At 38.6% G+C, this 19,462-nt stretch overlaps 1 protein-coding gene across 6 annotated transcripts in view; it reads left to right on the top strand.

Moving 5' to 3' along the window:
- Window positions 1-4,055: 4,055 nt before the first annotated feature.
- Window positions 4,056-19,462, top strand: part of LOC111233935 (rho GTPase-activating protein 12-like) — a 58,330-nt gene continuing 42,923 nt past the window's right edge. For all 6 annotated transcript variants that reach the window (XM_022761864.1, XM_022761863.1, XM_022761861.1 and 3 more), the window contains exons 1-2: window positions 4,056-4,211; window positions 12,319-13,084. In XM_022761864.1, the coding sequence (XP_022617585.1) occupies window positions 12,392-13,084 (693 nt within the window). In that variant the 5' untranslated portion in view covers window positions 4,056-4,211; window positions 12,319-12,391. The remainder of the gene's footprint in view (window positions 4,212-12,318; window positions 13,085-19,462) is intronic.

The raw sequence follows: 19,462 nt of genomic DNA, 5'->3' as shown, positions 1-19,462 counted from the left end.
AAAAAAACAAAAAAACAAACACCTTAAACAAAAAAAAAAAAAGGAGACCCTACCAAGAGAAATAGCTTGACCCTATAGGCTAACCTCTGTACATTTCACGATTACTATTATTGGTTGTTAACCACACTTTTCTCTGGCTAGATTTTACATGCTTCTTTAAGGAAAAAAAACTACAAAAAAACTGTACGGTTTTGAATTGACTAGGTGGCGTTGAGCACTACTGTTCTGTCCGGTCTTGTTGTACAGATGTAAAATTGGCACTACTGCACAAGCCTCCCTGGAGAGAGAGCTGAATGGAAATCAGGGAACAGCTGAAGAGAAGGATTAAAAAAAATGACAGCCAAGACGTGCGACAGTGTACTGTAGTATGTATTTAACTAAATACCTGTGGAGGCCAATTGTTTTTATCATTAAGTTAAAATAAAACCTATACTCGTTATTGGTGACTTCATGCGAAGGATGTAAAGAATGTAGGAAGGAAGGAAGGAAAGAAGGAAAGAGGAGGATGATCCGGTTGTCAAAACAAACTTCCACCTTTTTTAGCATAGCCTATGCTAAGTAGCTAAATGTACTGTTTTTACTCCTCTCAGTGGTTGATAATGCTGTGTTAATGGACGCTATTTATATCTCTCTGCGCATTGGAGCACATAGTCTGCAGGCATATAGACTGAGATAGCACACACAATGCTTGTCCTGTCCTAGCTGGGTCGCTGTCACTCATCCCCATTCACTCGGATATTCAGGATCTTTTTGTTTTTTGTTTTTTAGTTGTAAACCTAACCTGTCAGGAACTGTTTGATCCCTGCCGTATCACGATATCTTTCTCAAGGGTGCCTCGCTTCGATATATATTTTATTTTTGTTCTTCCCTCCCACACCCTTTTTTTTGTGGTTTCTTCAAAGATTTTGGACCTGTAACTGTATGTGCCCCTTTGGTTGTAAATTTGCAGAAAGCAACGTGTTTTGCTGGGTTTTATGTACTGTATCTTTTCATTGTTCCATAGATCACGTAGATGCATATTTGGAGGGGAACGGCGGGCAGGGGGGTAGGGTGTCAGACGATGGGTCAGACCCTTGCCGCTGATCAACCAGTCAGGAGAGCAGGGTCTGTAATTGCACAAAAATTTTCTGTCATCATCTGGAGGAAGGGTTTATTTAACTATATCTAGTCAGGGGTGTAGGATTTATTTTGTGTTCTGTTGTCTCTGTTGTAATTTTTTAGTGTTCTTCATGATTTATTTTCTTTTTAATTCCCACCGCAGTTTTTTTTCTTTTGTTTTGTTCTTAACCCTGTGAAGCCCCAGTGCATTGGCGAAGATCTTGTTGTGATTGTAACCCCTGCATGAGAACCCTAACATCTTGTGCAAGTGCAATATACTGTAAAATACACTGTATATCAGTCGACTGGCAGGTGTGATCAGGGTGTCTAAGCAGCAGTGGTAATCCTGCCATACGACGTCAAAGCCCTGCCCCTCTTCTCTGTTAGCTTCAGTTTCACTAACTTGGTGTATTGACGGCTTCTTTTGTTGCTGTTTCTGAAGAGCTGAAATCTTTTTCTGCCAATATTCAGAGATTAATGGGTATCTACTGATGTACTGGGCAGTAAACTCCCTGTAAGATGTCAATATGGTAAAACTTTACTATTGAGTACAGTATTAGATAAGAATAAACATATATATTTCTCTTTTTAGACAGATAAATTAAAGAAACCTGTTGCAAAAAAGCATTTTTGGCTGATACTAGTGAAACAAATCTAGCTTGAAAAGGGGGATGGGAGTTTGGCTTTCTCTAGTAGGATGTCATACTAAAACCTGTCGTCTTGTAACAGGAAAGTTGGGTTTAATAGCACTTCTTCACAATATCTGCACTCAGAAAAACACTCCATATGTGGCTGTTTTTGACTGGAGGAAAAAAGACGTTTCCAATGTCCTGTAAATGGAACCGTTTGTTGACAGCAAATAATTTAAATGGTAAAAACTACTTTCTACAGACTGCCGGGAGGAGTAGCTCCCACGCATCTATGACAGGACAGTGTTTGGTGTCTATCGAGATGGTTTATTCCCTCTGTGTTATCTTCTAGATTAGTTAAGCCTTTGCAGCATGGACCTCAAAATGTTTATCCTTTGACCTTCCACCAAAACTTGATTTGAAATGGGGAAAAATGGTTAAATACAAACGGCAAAGAATATTTGTGGTGTTTCCTAAATTGAAATGAGTTTTGCATTAATTCTAAATTTGAAAAAACAAAAGTGAATCCACTTTTTTTTATTACTGTGTAATAGTTGGTCAGTTTTTAAAGGACAGTTTTGAGGATCCATCAGTGGACAAGGTACTGGATCATTCCTGGAGAACTGGGGCACAAATAGCAGGGCTCTGATATGGACAGAGATGGGAAGTTAATGAGATCACAGTTTTGGATTGACTGCATGATGTAAATGTATGTGTGATTAAATAATTATGAGAAAACTCTTCTACCCCTCTGTCCTTCTTGTGTTTGGCTAAGATTTACTAATTGTTTTTGCAAACAAATTATGAGTCATTTAATGCTGGACTTTTGTCATGCTCACAAATGTATTTTCTGTCTTTTTGGTAATGTTAATGTAGAAAAGTTAATTTATTAATAAGCACTATATAACCAATATTGATGCATACATTTGGTCTGGTTCTTCATGGTTTGGGTTAGGCCCCTTGAAATCTGCTACCACTTTTCTGAGACTGCACCATTTATAGAGGGTTTAGAAGCTGTGATTAAAGGCTGTATTGCTGGTTAGTAAAGCAGTTGATAATTATTTATAATTCAGTTATGAGTCATTAATAAGAACCACTGTTGGGTTGTTAGGTTGTGAAAAATCTGTGTGTCTGAGAACTATTTTATTCACTAGAAAGACCTCTCAATTGGACTGTTTGACCACTTCTTAAAAAGAGCTGTGAGACATCTGGACCAAAATCCATTTATAGACTGCTCATTAACATTTGACAATGATGTATTAAAAGTCATAGGTGACTAACTTTTGCTGATGACTCATTACAAATTAAGGTGTTCATTTCCCTTTACTGATGGCTTACTAACATTGAAAACCACAAAGCAAATGCAGACTTGCTGGCTCACTAGCAAACTTTGAAACTGAAGAAAGACTCTTTTTTTTAATACCACCAAAATATATAATTTGCCTAGGGGTGCCCAAACCTTGGCCTACAACTGCAGTTATGTCAAAATAAAAATAGATCACAGTTTCACTACATCTGCATTCTCAGAACAATCATCAAAAGTAAATCATTAGTAGAGAAAACCTGGAAAAACATATCTAGAAAAGTGTTATTGTACTTCTTTGCGGTTGTACTGCAGCAGCAAGAATGAAAGACAAAAATGACAAATATAAATAAAAAAATAAAAAAATAAATGCTGAAATAAATAAATAAATGCAAAATAAAAAAATGTTGGTAATAAAAGAAATACAATTTCTGTATTTTTCTATTTATTTATTAATTTATACATTTCTACATTTATTTTTTCTATTTATACTTATGTCACTTTTTGTCCTACATAGCAAATTGACAATTGCAATGTAGTTGTATCTCCACCACATTACCGCCAGGTGACGCTAGTTCCCAGTTTGAATCCTGAACACCTGCGGGCTAGGACCATAGAGCAGAAATTAGGCTAGAGTACTCACTCTGAAGGTTTTTTCCGCTCAATAAAAACTTTGCGCTGCTTTTAATGGGTTGATGCTGGTTTACGCTGACTAAACATATTTAGATGTGTGTTGGTTAACACGAGCTAACGGTTGTCAGTTATAGTTAACGGTTAAATAAAATGGTTTTTGTTTAGTTGCTTGACATTTTGATTCATACCGTGGTTGCTATGGTAACGCCAACGTTTACTCGGGGTATGTACCGACCGGAAAGCGAGTCAGAGTTTCTCCTGGAAAAAAAGTAGAGTAATGCATCATTCTCCATAGACGGTCTTTGCTTGAAGGTAGTTGCCAAAGTTATGAGGGCAGGCGTGAGTCCACGGGAACGAGCACTACTGTGGATTATTACACCGGCCTGGGAAGAAGAGGAGAGACGGGAGCACTGCCGTCTGACTTAACCTGACAAGTGGAGAACTATTTTCACACGGTTGGTCGGTCGACAGGAAAGTGTACGGGAATTTAACCTCACCCAGGAGTGTGTTTCCTTTTCCCCACGGACTGTCTCACTCCCGCAGAGAAGGTAGGTGAAGGTGCGGCGGTGTTTGGGACACTAAGGAATGTTTTAGCCAGAAAGCTAATTAGCTAGCTAACGTTAGCGACAGATTAGCTCCACGACAGACGCCCTGCCAAGAACTTTATGTTAAGATCATAAAACGTGACTATAGTCGGTGATAGGTAAGATTTGATTTTTGCATCCTTATCGAAAGTGTACATAAGTACACACGAAGCTAATAAAGTTAAGAGAAAAGCTTTACAAATATCAAGAACTGTACAGTTAATCCGTTTAGGAATACTGCCTATTCCTAAAGCATAAAAAAATAAACACCGGATAAAGCCTGACAAAGGTGTATTTATTCTCCCATAAAGTTGCTGTTAAGCCGCTGGCTGACCAAGATAAAAAATGTTACAGCAAATACTTGGTTGTGGGTGAACTTCCTGAGCTGTCAGCAGTGAAATTACACTGTCATGGTGCAGCAATCCTGCTGTTCACAGAGCAGGTGAAATGTCATTTTTACCTTTTGAACTTGATAAAGAAACAACGTGTTTTACAGTCAGTATTACAGGTTTGAATGTCACAGTTTTCGGTCTAAATAGTATAAATCACAGTACAGACACTGTTGATTGATCTGTGTGCAGATTTTTCAATTAGTTGAGCCGTAATTTAGCCCACAGCAATAAATTATAACCCCAAAGTGAGTGACAACAACTCAAAGTAAAGGACAGCAATCTTGATGGTCGATTCATAATTTAATTAATTAAGCTAAAAATGCCAAACATTTGATTATGAAATATGAGGATTAGCTCTGTTGTGAATAGAATATCTCTGTGTTTGTGACTTTTGTTGGGGAAAAATAAAGCAATTGGAAGATTTCAGAGCATGTTTTGTGACATTTTATAGACTTGTCAAGTCATTAAAGGAAAAATTAATATGTACCCTTATTTGAAACTCTAAATTTGATTATTAAAACCGTTATGTGTAAGTTCTCTGTTGATTAAATCATCCTCAAGTTGTTTGTAAACCATAAATCACACCATTCCCCACATGTGTTATACAGCTGGTAGCTGGTGAACTGGTTTATTTACCAGTAAGTGTGAGGGGAAAGATTTACTGGTTGTTGGAGGATGAAGTCATAATGAATTGCATTTTCCCCTGCCTGCTCTCATTCCTACTGTGGGTGCCCTAACTGCCTTTAAACATGTCCTTTTTGTGTCTTATTTATATTGTGTGCTCACATGTCTCTCCTTTGAAGATGCCCACAATCAGTGAGCTGTAGCTGTGGTTAGTTGAAGTGTGACAGATTGTGGTTGTGACAGTGGCAGGGGACCTTGGGGAGTTGAGTTCGAGGAAAGTTATGGTGAGAGGAGCCTAACTGGGACAGCCTGTGCTGAATTCAAGCTGTTCAGGGGCAATGTGGACCTATATTTGGCGTGGATGCATGTGAAGGTCGCAGTGCACTGCTGAGTGCTTCTGCTTGTTCCTCATGAAAAAAATTGTTCATCAGTTTAACTATATTAAAGGGTGAGTGCAGTTGCCCCCCCCCAGGTTACTGAGCCATGCAGATAGTTTTTTTTTTTTTTTTTAGATGTTTTTGTCCATGAGATGTCTGCTGCCACCCCAATATAATGGAGGTGGAAGGTAGAAGCTGTTTTTACCAAGTTGGTATGGCAAACTTGTTGGCAAACGTTTGGTTATTTACACATCCAGCAGTTTCGGAGCAACTTTATCATTCATTTGGACCTATGTTTTTAGGTACCTGGCAAATGTAAGTCCAATACTCACTCTCTATGAGCTCTGATTTTGCTCTCCACTCACTCCTCGGGGGGAATACCTGGCTCTTAAGCTGCTAAATTCTGCACTATGTTCACTAGCTAGTTGCTAATTGTGTCTGTCTACCTGTCAACCTACAGAGCAGTTAGTGTCTAATGAGTTTTTTATTAAACTAAAAACAGCTGCCTGCTGTGGCCCAAACAACTCTATGTGAGCGTTGAGAGTGAACCAAAGAAGTAAAGTTATGGCTGGGCAGCTAAACATAGGGTGGAAACTAGCTGTAAATCTCTGTAAAACTGAGATTTGGGTGACCACATTGTCACATTGTTTTCACATTGTCTTTTGATTTTGTTATAGAAAATATCTATTATAGTCACTTTAAAGGCAAGAAACTTGACAACAGTTCAATCATAGCTCTGTTTCTGAAAAGTTAACATATAGCCCTCAGCAGTACTATGTGAATAGTGAGGCTGATATCTCTCCAACCTCCTTTCCCCTCACTTTAAATGTCTCCATAATGTGAAAGAAATTTTCTCCCTATGATGAAAATAACTCTTTCAAAGTAATCACTGGCCACCCACTCCAGATAGAAACGGTCTGGCTAACAAGAGTCATGTGAGAGCTGATGCAGAGTAATGCCTCCGCTGCCTCACTTGTCCGTGTTGTCCATGTCAACATTTCATGCTTTTTCAGTGAAAACCCCTTTCTAAGGTGCTGTTTTCTGTGTTGCTGAGGCGGGAGAAAATGGAAGGGTGTGTTTCCTACATGTGCTGACAACAACAGATTTTTCAACACAGATCAGTCCCAGACACATCTCTTCTGTCTTCCTGACACTCCCAACACATCCACCAAGGCCCTATCTTCATGTCCGTGTAGCTCAGGATGGTTTCATCCTTCCTACTCACTCATCCACCCCCAAACACCCCCTTGTAAATCTTATTACCATCACATTAAATTAAGGTGCTTCCTCTGATTTTGCTGATTGGACTCTGAGAAGATTTGTGCTGTCTGCTAAATGGCACTGCTGATTCTGACGCTTAATCTAGAGTGGGATAAGTGAAAGAGACAACAGCCCCTAGGTACTTAACCTTTTAAATGCTTTTCAGTATGAAGAATGAGAGTACTCAGGAAGTCTTAATTAATCTGTGTTATTTGTAGACTTGCCTACCTTAAGTCATTTGGATAATGGCTTTTTCAGAGCATAGTTTTCCACTAATGCAAGGATTTTATTTGGAAAGAGCCTTTTTTTTCTGATGAGAAGGGAGGAGGGACACGATTGTCAAAAAATAACTGATGCTTCATTGGTTTAAAAATGATGAGGCTGTTTTCATCATTGATCAGTCTCAAACACAAGACTTGTTTGCTCTGTAAATGGCAGAAAAGTTCTTATCCTCAAATGTCTTGTTTTGCCAGACCTACAGTCCAAAATAAAAATATTCAGTTTACAGTTTTGATTTTTACTTTAAAATAGTTACAATAATAGTATTATATAACAGCTGTAGGTTCTCGTGTCAAGTTTTGTTGCATTTATGTTTACATATGAGCTGTAATTGCATGGGGCATTTGTCAACATTGTGTAAAAAAAGTTTAAAATGTTTTAATTTTGCAAGTTGTTTCAGATTTAGTTCATCATGATTCAGTCTGAGTGACTGAATCCACAGCTGTCAGAATGGTTGGTGATTTACCCTGAAAACTTTGGCAGGATATTAAAGGCAAGTGAAAGAGTGAAAAGAACAACCAAGGGAAACATTGTGCAAGGAAGACAGGAAATTAACTCTTGTCTAACTGCTGTAGTGACATAAGTCCCAGACTTTCCAAACCACTTTGACAAATTTACCAGCCAGGTAATTTCTCTAGAACTCACCCACTGAAGAATTTGCAGCTAGAGAAAGTATTTACTCTTAGTTATTGCTCCCAGAAGTGGAGAAATACAGGAAAGATAGGGCCGAACTTGTTCCAGGCAAACCACAGGGTTCTCGTATGAAGTGCATCACAGTGACCGAACTGGAGCATTCAGCATAGCAGATTGCACAGATAAAATCTCACACCTACTGTAGATGAAGTGAGTGCAGGCCGGTTGAAAATGGTAAAAAATGCTCCTCATTGTTTTCATTGAAACTTGATTATTATTACAGTATTTATCAAAGCTGTTAGCCTTGATGATTTAAGGAAAATAAGTATTTTCCTGCATTTGCATTGTGGTTTTTGGCTTCAGTTATATATCTGATTTCATTTTGTGCCTACTTCTTTTATGATTACTCTACCTCATTGTGTACAATAAACTTATTTGAAAACTATTATAAATTAGGCTATTTATTGAGTAAATATTACTAGAGTTGCATTGATTAGTTGGTTAATCAATTGTTATTGTTATTTTCAGCCTCTTAAATATTAATATTTTCTAACTTTTTCTGTTTTGTATCACAGTAAACTGAATATCTTTGGGTTTTGGACTGTTGGTTGGACTAGAGAAGACATATTAAGACATCACCTTGTACTGTAGGATGTAGTTTTCTTTTTCTTTCTAGATATATTTTCTAGTTGAGGGAATAACCTGCAGATTAATAATAAAGAAAATAATCATTAGTTACTTGTTGTTTGTGGTGCTCTTGAGCCCAAATGTCTTCAGTGCAAGGATTAGATGGAAATAGAAGAAACTGTCTTCTTCCTGTCAGGCCAGCCAGCTGAATTAGCAGGTCACAGGTTAAATAGGAAGGCTGCCAGTTCTTGTCATGACACGGCCCTCACCCAGTCTAATGCATCGTTAGTCAGCTGTACTCTGTGTGTATTGTTACTGTGAGCTGTGAATTAGCATGTGAGGCAGTTCATTTGGCTAATGGATGGTCTGAGCAGCTGATAGATTTGGTGAGATTTCCCTCAGTGCCTGTTAGCCTGAACCAAAGAGCTAATCCACGTTGATATTATCCCTCCGCTCACTGCATCAGGAGTAATCCAGGTGCTGTTGGCGTAATCACGACTGATCACAGATCTTTATTAAGCTAATGCACCACCGAAAGTATGCCACAGAAATGCTAGATAGTGGCTGCCTAACCCCTGTTTACCATTCAGATGCTGGTGTGATGGTTGTAAAAGCGTGTAGCTCATGTTGCTTTATGTGTTTGTAATGTGGATGCTTCCCATGCAATGCTAATTATAGATTACGAACAGTTTGGTACAATAATTGTCTGAAAATCTGCTTCCCAAATAGATCCATCAGGATGTTGTCTGTGTGACGACCACACTGACTTGGCAGTGGAAGTTATTTGTAGTGTGGTTGGTTTGGTGCCAAGTCGACAGCAGTGGGGTTGGGCTGAAAAAGAGATGTGACTGAACTCTGCTGATAGAAGTCATCATGTGTCATTGTGTGTATCATGAAAATAAAACCAAAATAAATCTTGGTTTTCAAGGCAATAGTTACACTGGATGTGACTCACTGATGACTGTCACTGTAATATTCTCTAACTGCTACTGACGTAATATCCTGCCACCTCATCTAGTTCGGACGAGGCTCACACCGCACCACCAGTGGGTTGTTGCTCAGCTGGGGTTAAAAATCTACAGAAACTCATTGAGTGTCCTGTGTTTTATTTTAGACCTCCGAGTATAAACACAGTTGAGGTCCGAGTAATGATTGGGATGTTTGAGATGAATTTAGCATTTTCATTAGTACCAGGGCTACAAATAAAGATAATTTTCATCATTGATTAATCTGCCAGTTATTCTCTTCTGATTGTTTGGTCTAAAAGATGTTAAAACTTGTAATCTGCCTGATCAACTCAAAACCCAAAGACATTCAGTTTGCTATCACGAAAAGACTAAACCCACACATGGGCACATTTGAGAACCTGGAAACAGTATGTTTTTGTCATTTTTGGATCACTTCTCTGTTGTTTGACAAATCTGTTAATGAACTAATTGTTTGAGCTCTAATTATTACACTGATTCATGGAGTAAGATTTTATCAATGCATGTGGAAAATTATGTATTTCCACTCAATTTTAAACTTTTATGAAGTGCTAAACCTTCAGTCCATGTTTTTATATTAAAATGATGGGATGTTAGACACATAATGTCTCTCGTCATGAATTTGCCTATTGACTGGCTGCACCATTTATTGTTGGTGGGTCTGGTATGTTAACTTGCTTACAGTGTACATTCAAATCATTTGACTCACACTCTCTTCTATAGTGATTTCCTGGTAGTAATGCTGGAACAGTTGCAAACATTTCAAATTCAGAAGTCAGTCATGTGATGCCTAAATCTGTATTTTAGTTGTATAGTAGTATACAACTAAACACTGACTGATTTTACCCTTTTTAAATACTCATGTAAATATCACAGAACCATGGATAATGGCTTAAATTGAACAAGACACTTGTACTGTTAAATGTATAAGCATGAGTTACTTAATCTCTATGAAAATACAGGACATTAAATACACAATAAAAAAAACAACAACTCTAAGACTCTTTATTTTTACATTTCCTGGTTCTTACCCCTCTTGTCCATAAGCTTCCCATATGTCAGTTTAATATGTAAAAGGTTTTATAGGGTAGTTAGTAGGAAGTATAGGCGTCTTATTGTGTGCCATACCTCCAAAACCTCTTAACAAGAGCTGAAATGTACTTTTTTTAAACAAATAATCTCAAACTACTGACAAACATATTTACAAATAATAAAAAGCACAAAATGAGGGAATTTCAACTTAATATATGAAGTAAAAGTCTGACACTAAACAACTAAACAGAGCCACAGAGATAAGATACATGATTAAGATTTGAACTCCTAAACTTTTTAGAGGATGAAATATTTCTTTTCCTAGGACTACTACCTGAGTCCTTAAGCTCCAGCTAACACTAGTAGCAATGTGGTACCTTTTTTCTGTCAAAACGGTGTATGCTCAGAGGTAGCCTTAGGCAGTATGTGACAAGATATCATCATGTCACACTCGTACCCACCGGCAAAACATGTACTATAACTTTAATGAAACATTTAGCGTAGCTCTGAGCTCTGTTTTTGTCATCATTTGGCTGTTGGATAATTATTATTATTATTGAAGTCAAGTTTGCCCTGAAAGTTCACTTCACATAAGACAAACCATGTAAACTAAGGCTTGGCTCCATCACATGCTTCGTGTTGTCAGTTGAGTTTTGCACTTTTTTTAAAAAAAAAAAGAAAAAGACACTTCAAAATTTAGGTTGGTCAAGGTGTGTTGCAGCCTCACCTCGTGTTGTGTGTGTGTGTGTGTGTGTGTGTGTGTGTGTGTGTGTGTGTGTGTGTGTGTGTGTACAGATGTGACTTCAGCAGGAAAGTATTTGTGTGATCTGACTAATCTCTCTGCTCAGCAGCAGCATGCCTCAGCTGCTGTCATTACCAGACAGTAAGAGAAAGACAGAGTTAGCCAGAAAAACAGAGATACTGTAGTGTAAGAAGACCATGTGATCCACATTAATGTCCCCCCTCCTTCTGTCTGATCTTATGTGCTGCTCTGGAGCTCTGAGCCGACTGCTGTATATTCAGCCTCTGAAGAGGATTAAACCCCCTTTGTATCTTATTCATTTGTCCTGATTGGGTTAGGGGGTATTAGGCTTTAAAAGACATGGTTGTCTGTGTCTTTGTTGTGGTATATGTTGTGTAAGAGAGACAGGAAATGAAGAGGAATCTTTTCCAATTACTGTATATTACCAAGGGATAAATTATACTATTATCAGTTTCTTAAACTTTTCTTTGAGTTGTCATCACAAGTTTTTGTCATTACTTTAGTGCCTTTTTCCTTGGACTTTTCAATTAATTAAGTTTTAGTTTCTTCCTTGACTGTTGATGGTTGATGTTGCTGCGAGTGTTTACCACTGTTTTTCCCAGTGTTCTGCGAAAGCTTCTATTCCCTAAGGTGTAAAATTAGGTTTTTAATGGAAAGTAAACTAATGTACATCCTGATAACTCCCTCATACAAAAGGCCACTTTCATTGTAATGCCACTTTGCCATTTTTAAAAAAATGTCTTATGTTTGAAAAGACAATATGACATTTTTTAACAGAGGTGGATACTAATATCTTTTCTCATATGATATTAAGGAAAATGCTGTTCAGTGAATTTGCCTTTTTGGAGGAAATTAATTCAGCAGTCAGAAGCAGAAAGAATCACTCAATATTTTCAGTGTGCTGCTTTAATTTGAAAAATTGGCCTGATTACAACAGGGAACATGGTACATACAATGTTTTAAAGCACTCAGCCAACAAGGCCCAGGTATGATTAGATCACCATTATGGAATATGAACTGATATTAGAAAGCAGCAAAATGTAAATTTGCTCACATGCTGATATTTACTTAAAGCCCTGTTTGTTTTTATTTTTTCAGGTCTGCTCATGAAGCCATGCTAATAAACATCTGCTTGTTGCGGTGAGCTGCCTGGTGGACAGTCAAAGGCGTCATGGCGGAACTGCCCATTGCCCCGGGTCAGGTCTACATCGAGGTGGAGTACGACTATGAGTACAAGTCCAAGGACCGCATCATCACCATCCGGCAGGGGGAATGCTACATGCTGGTCAAGAAAACCAATGATGACTGGTGGCAGGTGAAGAAAGAGGAGGGGACTAAAGCTTTTTATGTACCTGCTCAGTATGTCCGAGAGGTCCGCAAAGCTCTCATGCCACCTCCTAAACCCATCCCACATCCACCTGCTGCCACTGGCAACTCACCTTCCCAAAGTGGGGGTGCACTCTGGGTAAAGCCAACCAATCTGGACCTGGGATACCAGGATCGGTCTGCTGAGAACCTTCACAGACACGAGTCCAGCTATCGCCGCTCACCCTCCGCACATACTGCCTTTTCAGGGCACTTTAGTCCCCCCACCCAACGCAGGGACAGTAACCACCATCACCCCACCACCACCCCCACAGACCATGACCGAGCTGAGATTCTTGTCCACGGTGGAGGTCCCCAACCTGTCCACAGAGGAGGGCACGGCTCTCTGCCGCGTACCCGCGCCCGATCCCCAGAGATGGCCCGAGCCCCACTGGATGTGGACAGAACCCAACACTGTGACTCTGCAGGGGAGGAGAGACCCACCAACGACTCAGAGTCTGGAGATGAACTGAGCAGCTCTTCCACTGAACATCTCCAGGTAAAGTCACACAGATTTAAAAAAACTTATTTTGCTGTTGTCGAAATATTTTAATTTTGGTTCTGGGACCCTGTTTCAATATCTGGCTCCATCTAGTATCTGCACAGGTCATGCAGTGGAGCCGTCTGCATCCATCTGTTGATTTAAGACAATTGTCAGTATCTGCAGACAGCTGTTTTATCCACTGGACTGTAGTATACTTACAGTGATCTTTTTTTTTCTTTTTTTTTTACCAAAGTGGCATCTGCATTCTGGCAGTGGGGATCATTTGCAGCTGAACAAATGTAAAATAAATGCTTACAGTGAAACTCTGTGTTCACCTTCTGCCTGTTTCTATAATAGTGTTAAGTGTCTATTGGTGCCCACATTTTTTATTTAATAGTACAGGTCATAGTTCAAATCAAACATTTTCTGTCAGTAGATGGTTCACTAGGTCACAGTGAAATTGTCACTCCATGGTTTGTGCAGCTTATTTTTCTCCTGTTGAAAAACCAGCTGCATTCAGGAAGCCTCAGTGAAATGACGCAGCTCTTTACATGTGAGTTTGGTCAGTGGGGGTGTTTGTTCCTGAACTTGTTAGCTCAGTCTGCTGCTGAACAAAAGCCAGTGAGAAAATAGAAACCGGGTCTGTGTGGTGCTGCCACTGGGTGTAGACCTCTTTTTGTGTGTCACTGTGGGAGGGAGGGGATCGGAGTTGTTATTGTTGTGTTCAAGTTACACACGTATAGAGTAGGACTTTTACAGTTTGTGGAAATACTAATATGTCACAAAAATCAATTATGCCATAGTATCATAGTATTTGCATTGGAAGACTTCACTTGAAGAGATTTGCATAGTTTTATATGTCATTTGTTGCTCTGTGATTCCAACTTTGAATCACTTGTCAACCAGTTTAAATAAACTATGACTGTTACAATTGTATGTTATAATTGCTGTTAAAATGTAGGGCTGCACGATATGCAAAAGAAATCATATTGCGATTATTTTTGGCAGATATTGCGATTTCAGCGTGAATGGTCATTTTTGCATTTAATTTTCACTGAAAAAAATATGAAAATGATGATGTAATTTTTTTGCTGCCAAACAAACATGTTCCTTTACGTCTGGAGAAGTCATATGACTTGTGGGCCAGGGCGTCTCTGTAGCACTACAACACTTATGGTGTTAACAATGCACAACAGTGTTGTGACATATTTTACCTTGATCAAAAACTTGCAGCGATTTCGATATTTCACTTGGTCATATCGCTATTTCAATTATATTATGATTAATTGTGCAGCCCTATTAAAATGCATATTTTCTTTCTGTTGTAGCATAAAATATACAAAAGAAACACTGTTCAAGAAATTGAAAGCACAGCAGCAACCTATTCTGAAATGGACACACAACACTTTGTTCAAAGTATTAAGTAATTAAAAATATTGTATTCAGTCTTTCTCACTCACACCAAAGTACTCCTAAAATTTTCTTTCTGCTAGCATTGATCTAACTAAAAAGACTCACTTTACATCTTTTTCTTTTAGACTTTTTCAGTGCAGCCATAACAAAGTTAGCAGGGACAGCAGCCCTGTTAGTTACTCTGTCACATGCTTTTATTCAGAAGCACTGATTTCAGAGTGATACATCACACAATGACGTAACTGTGATTCAGTATGATGTATTTGTTAAAGGTTATCTGAAAGTGAACATGCACACTTTCAAAGTCAGTACAGTAAACTCTCTGAAAGCCGTTCAGTCCACAGTGGTGTTCCTTCCTTTCTCTGTCTTGTGTGCCATGTAAATGGCAGGATAAAGGTCAAAGTTGTCAGGCTTGTTTTGGTTACGTATACAATCAGTCCAGCTTTGTCTACGAGTAAATGATGTGCTATTTTTCGCATACTTAGGGTCATTAGATCCACAAGTGTAATTATCACAAAAGTTTAATCTGGTTCTCCCTCCTGTAGACACTTTTCCAGTGAATGAGTGAAGCAGTTTTGTACCATGGCAAGAGAAAATATGTAATTTAATCACAGCAACAGTACTAATGCTTTATGCTACACTCATTTAATCACAAATGGTAAATGGCACAATCTCTAATCCAAATATAAAACAAAGGGTAGCTCCAGTGCCAAAATTAAAAAGTTTGACACCTGTTGCCATGTCTGAATTTACATGGCAGTAACAACTAAACTTGAACAAATAAATTTAGACTTTTCCATATGTCATAAAAGTTTTATTTATGTTGCTAATTTCCGTCAATACAAGAGGAAAATAGTCATATTCACTTTATAAACTGCCTTGGTGTCATAATGCACTGCACTATAGCATCCTGCTATAGGAAAGAAATTATGTGATGTGGTATTCCTCATCCCCAACTCATCCAGTGTGTATCAGGAATGACATGTAAATGACAGAAATGTAAACCCTATCTTGTTGCTTTATTGATTCACTGTTGTTTGGTCAGGTGTGGATCGATAGTCCTAGAGAAGGTGGGTGTTGTTGATGTGAAACTGTCCCGGTTCCAGTGGGTTGCTTGTTTGTTTTTCCACTGTCCTGGCTTCGTGCTGCTGGTGATGACAGTACAGGTGTGAGTCAGGACCTCCTAAAACATGCACACCGTGCCTCTCCTCTTACCTCTTATCTCTTTTCTCAACTTTTCTCTGCTCATGTATAACCTTAGCCTCTTTTCCTTTTTAAAGGGAACAGAAAAGAGACCATTAAAATGGGAGATTCACTGCACACAAAACCAAAGCAGCAGTGTAAATGCAAAGAGTAGAGCTGTGTGTTTGTGTTTCCAGCTGCCAGGCCTTGCTCCTTATTGCCAGCTCATGCAGCTCCTTGTGATAAGCTACTTGGTCGGGCCGCGTGCCTACACAGTTGCACAACTCCTTGCCAGGTTCCTATCTGCTGCACTGGGCCTGGCACTGGAGGACTACTTTGTCACTACTTGTCCGACTGGTCCACTTTTAACAGCCACCACTGTCTCATCATGCTCCAGGCTTCATTCCTTTGAACTATTTGGATTGTGTGGCTGTGATTATGCCATCAATTCCTTGTTATCTCAGATAGTTTGGGGATGTTGTATCTTGTCTTCCTGTGATCTTTAAAAAAAAAATATATATATATTAACCAGTGTCCCAAAATGGGCATTTATCTCTTTGTCATTTGCAATATCTCAGATACTGCTGTCTGAATTCTGATGATGGAACTGATTTGGAAGATTTCTCTCCCATTTATTTTCTCTCCATCCGATAGCCCTGCCACACCAGAGCTTGAAACGGCAAAATTTCAATAGTAAATCAATTCATTTCAGTGGAATCAGTATCATAGCTTATTAGTTGTGCTGTACAGGCCAGTTTTATTCATCCCTCCTCCATAAATGAGGCACTGCAGGCAGGAGACAATTGTACAAATGTGTCTTCTGAATAAACTTTATTCCTGTTGCGGCCAAGGTAATGAGCTTGCAAAATCACAATTAGCAAGTCAGCTAGTTCAGAGAGCTTTTTTCCACTCTTCAGTAATTCTATTTAATGAAATGATGTAAAACACCTGAGAACAAAATCCCAGGGAGGCAATTGTTCTGTGATCAAAGGGACAAACGTCTGCTGTTAATGCCAACTCCACACTTCTTCTCAGTTGCTTCTTCAAAGTAAAAGGGGTTTGATAATAGCATTTTCTGTGAAGTAGCTCCAGGAAGTGTTGAGTTATTTTCTGTGAAGTAGCTCCAGGAAGTGTTGAGTTGAGTCTTTGCCGGCAGTTCAGTTTGGGTCAGGTCAGGTTTTAGCTGAGGTTAGACATTCGGTCCACAGTTGAATTTGGGCGTTACTGGGGATCAGTATGCAAGGGAAGAAGTTTGGTAAAAAATCACATGCACGAGACAAAGACATAGTCAAGGTAAACGATGCTTTTCCCATACCATTGTCCCCATCTCCTACCCCATTTGTTTCTGTTTACTGCATCCAAAGCAAAAAACCACGTAGCTCAGAGGAGTCATGCTGCAACACAGTACCGGTAATAAAGAAACTAGAATTACCGCCTCATGGTTGTCTGCCTTTGCCACTCAGACTAGTTTCAATTTACATTTCTGTTAATCCAAAGTCATATTAAATATTAACCATTTGTGTGAATTTTTTTCATAATTGCCCTGTGAAGTCTTGAGTAAAGGCTAATGAGTTAAGTCTAATCAGTTTGTCCTTGAGTCCAAGTGGACATTTGTGCAAAATTTGAAGGGATTCTATCAAGGAGCTCTGGAGATATTGCATTCACAAGGTCAAAATCATGTTTTGTGGGGTCACTGTGACCTTTGACCTTTGACTTTTACCCACCAAAGTCAAAGTCCTCGAGTTCAGGTGAACATTTTTACCAAGTTTGAAGAAATTCCCTTAAGGCATTGCAGAGATATTGCCTTCAGAAGGCCAAAACTGCATTTTGTGAGGTCACTGGGACCTTGACCTTTGACCTTTTGACCCCCAAAATTGAATCAGTTCATCCTTGAGTCCTAGTGAATGTTTGTGGCAAATTTGAAGAGGTTCTGTCAAAAAGTTATTGCAATATCGTGTTCACGAGAATGGGATGGACAGACAGACGGACAACCGGGATAACAATATTCCTCTTGCTCTGGCTGTCTCCGGCACAGAGTAATGATAATAGAAATAGTGCAGGCATGTTTGAAAACCCTCAGAGAGCTGTCTCAACATTTGTACTGAGTTTCTTTATAAGCCCATCAGCCATTGATCCTTAGTTGGAAAATGTTGAAGTTACCAGCTGAGATATCACCTGATAGTTTCAGTACGTCTTCAAGCCCCCTGGCCACGGTGGATTGGACATTGTATCTACTGTAGCAGACGTTTCCCTCCAGCCACTGAATATAATGGTTGTCAAGGTCTCAGTGTGTTTTAATTTGCTGCTTCACTGCACTGCCTCATCCATTCTGCTTTTCATCATCTCTCCTCCCTTTAGGATCATAACAGTCCAACAGCACTTGTGAGAAACACAGAGTATATATATACTGTGAGCTCTATATGTAAGAACCTAATATAATTAGTTTAGGAAATTAACACTCACCCTCGAATGTCAACTCGTGGCTGCTGAACCCTGACTTTTTCTCTTGTCATGTGATAGCACGCCTTAATCTTTGGTCTTGTAACTGTTGGAGTGGATGAGGATAAATTTACAGGGGAAGTATAAAAATATTTGAACCTCTAAAGAGCAGTCCTAGCTTTACAAAGATAATATTAAAAAAGCAGCTGGAGACATTGGCTCTTAATGTGGGGAATAACTAAATCTAAAATAAATCTACAGAATACAGAATAAAAGAAGACACTACCTTAAATTAGTTTATACACTATATGCTAAACAAACAAGCCAGTGATTATTTAATGTTAATGTATGAATAATACAATGTTATTTGGTTTCCTTATATTAATTACAAACCTTTTACTCACTTCAGGCGATGATGAACCACAACAAATGTAACCATTCTGGACAATAAATGAGCAGGAATTTGAATCATTCATTTATACAGGCAAACAGATCATACTGACACATTACACTGTATTCCTCATGTAAAATGTCGGCCAGTTGAAAACATGCCTGTTTGAACAAGATGAGCTTAAAGGCCACATTAGAGAAACTTGCTTGTTAGTTAAGTCCACTTGTTGATTGAAAGTCTATAGCATGTTATGATTGATTAGAAGACTCGAGCACCAGGCTAACATGAGTGTGTGTAAAAAATAAAAAAAAAGGGAAAAGCATTAAAGCATTAAAACATTCTCTAAACAGACAAAATCCTAATCAAGGTTTCACAAGCTTGTTTTCTTTTCCATCTCTTCTCAATAACATTAGTACAAACATAGGCTCAGATTGATAACATCACCTAACAGGCATGTAACACTTTGTAATTCTTTGTAACTACACAAAAAAATGGTGCCTACCATTGATATTGTTTGAGTCTGACCTTTAGCATGATGTTTTGGTACCTTGACTGTGTTATAGCTCAGCCCTAGACTAACCAAAACTCCCCTTCTACTTTTTTGTCTTCATCATTAACCTAGACAGTTATTCTGCAAAAACTGGACTTAACTTGAACTTCTGTCTGTCTCTTTTTTTCTGTGTATTCGCAGGGTATTTGCAAGTCTTGAGAAAGTTTTAAGTTTTAATATAGAAACAGTTTTTTAAAGTCTGTAATTACCAAAAAAGCAGATCATCTGAAACATGAAAATTTGAATTTCGTAACTCAGTTGTTCATTTACACACTGTTTTTAGCTGTTTTTAAGGGCATTTTCTCGATTTCTACATTATTTCTTAAACCCACCTTTTAAAGGGTACTTGCATGTAACATAATAGTCAAGTGTTTGATACCACAGTTTTCAGAACAATCTCAGCTCTTTCTTTAATGAG

This window comes from Seriola dumerili, unplaced genomic scaffold (genome assembly GCF_002260705.1).
Source record: "Seriola dumerili isolate Sdu_G_001 unplaced genomic scaffold, Sdu_1.0 BDQW01000432.1, whole genome shotgun sequence".
Lineage (NCBI taxonomy): Eukaryota > Metazoa > Chordata > Actinopteri > Carangiformes > Carangidae > Seriola > Seriola dumerili.
Note: the sequence above shows the minus strand (reverse complement) of the source record. Positions and strands in the feature narration are given on the sequence as shown.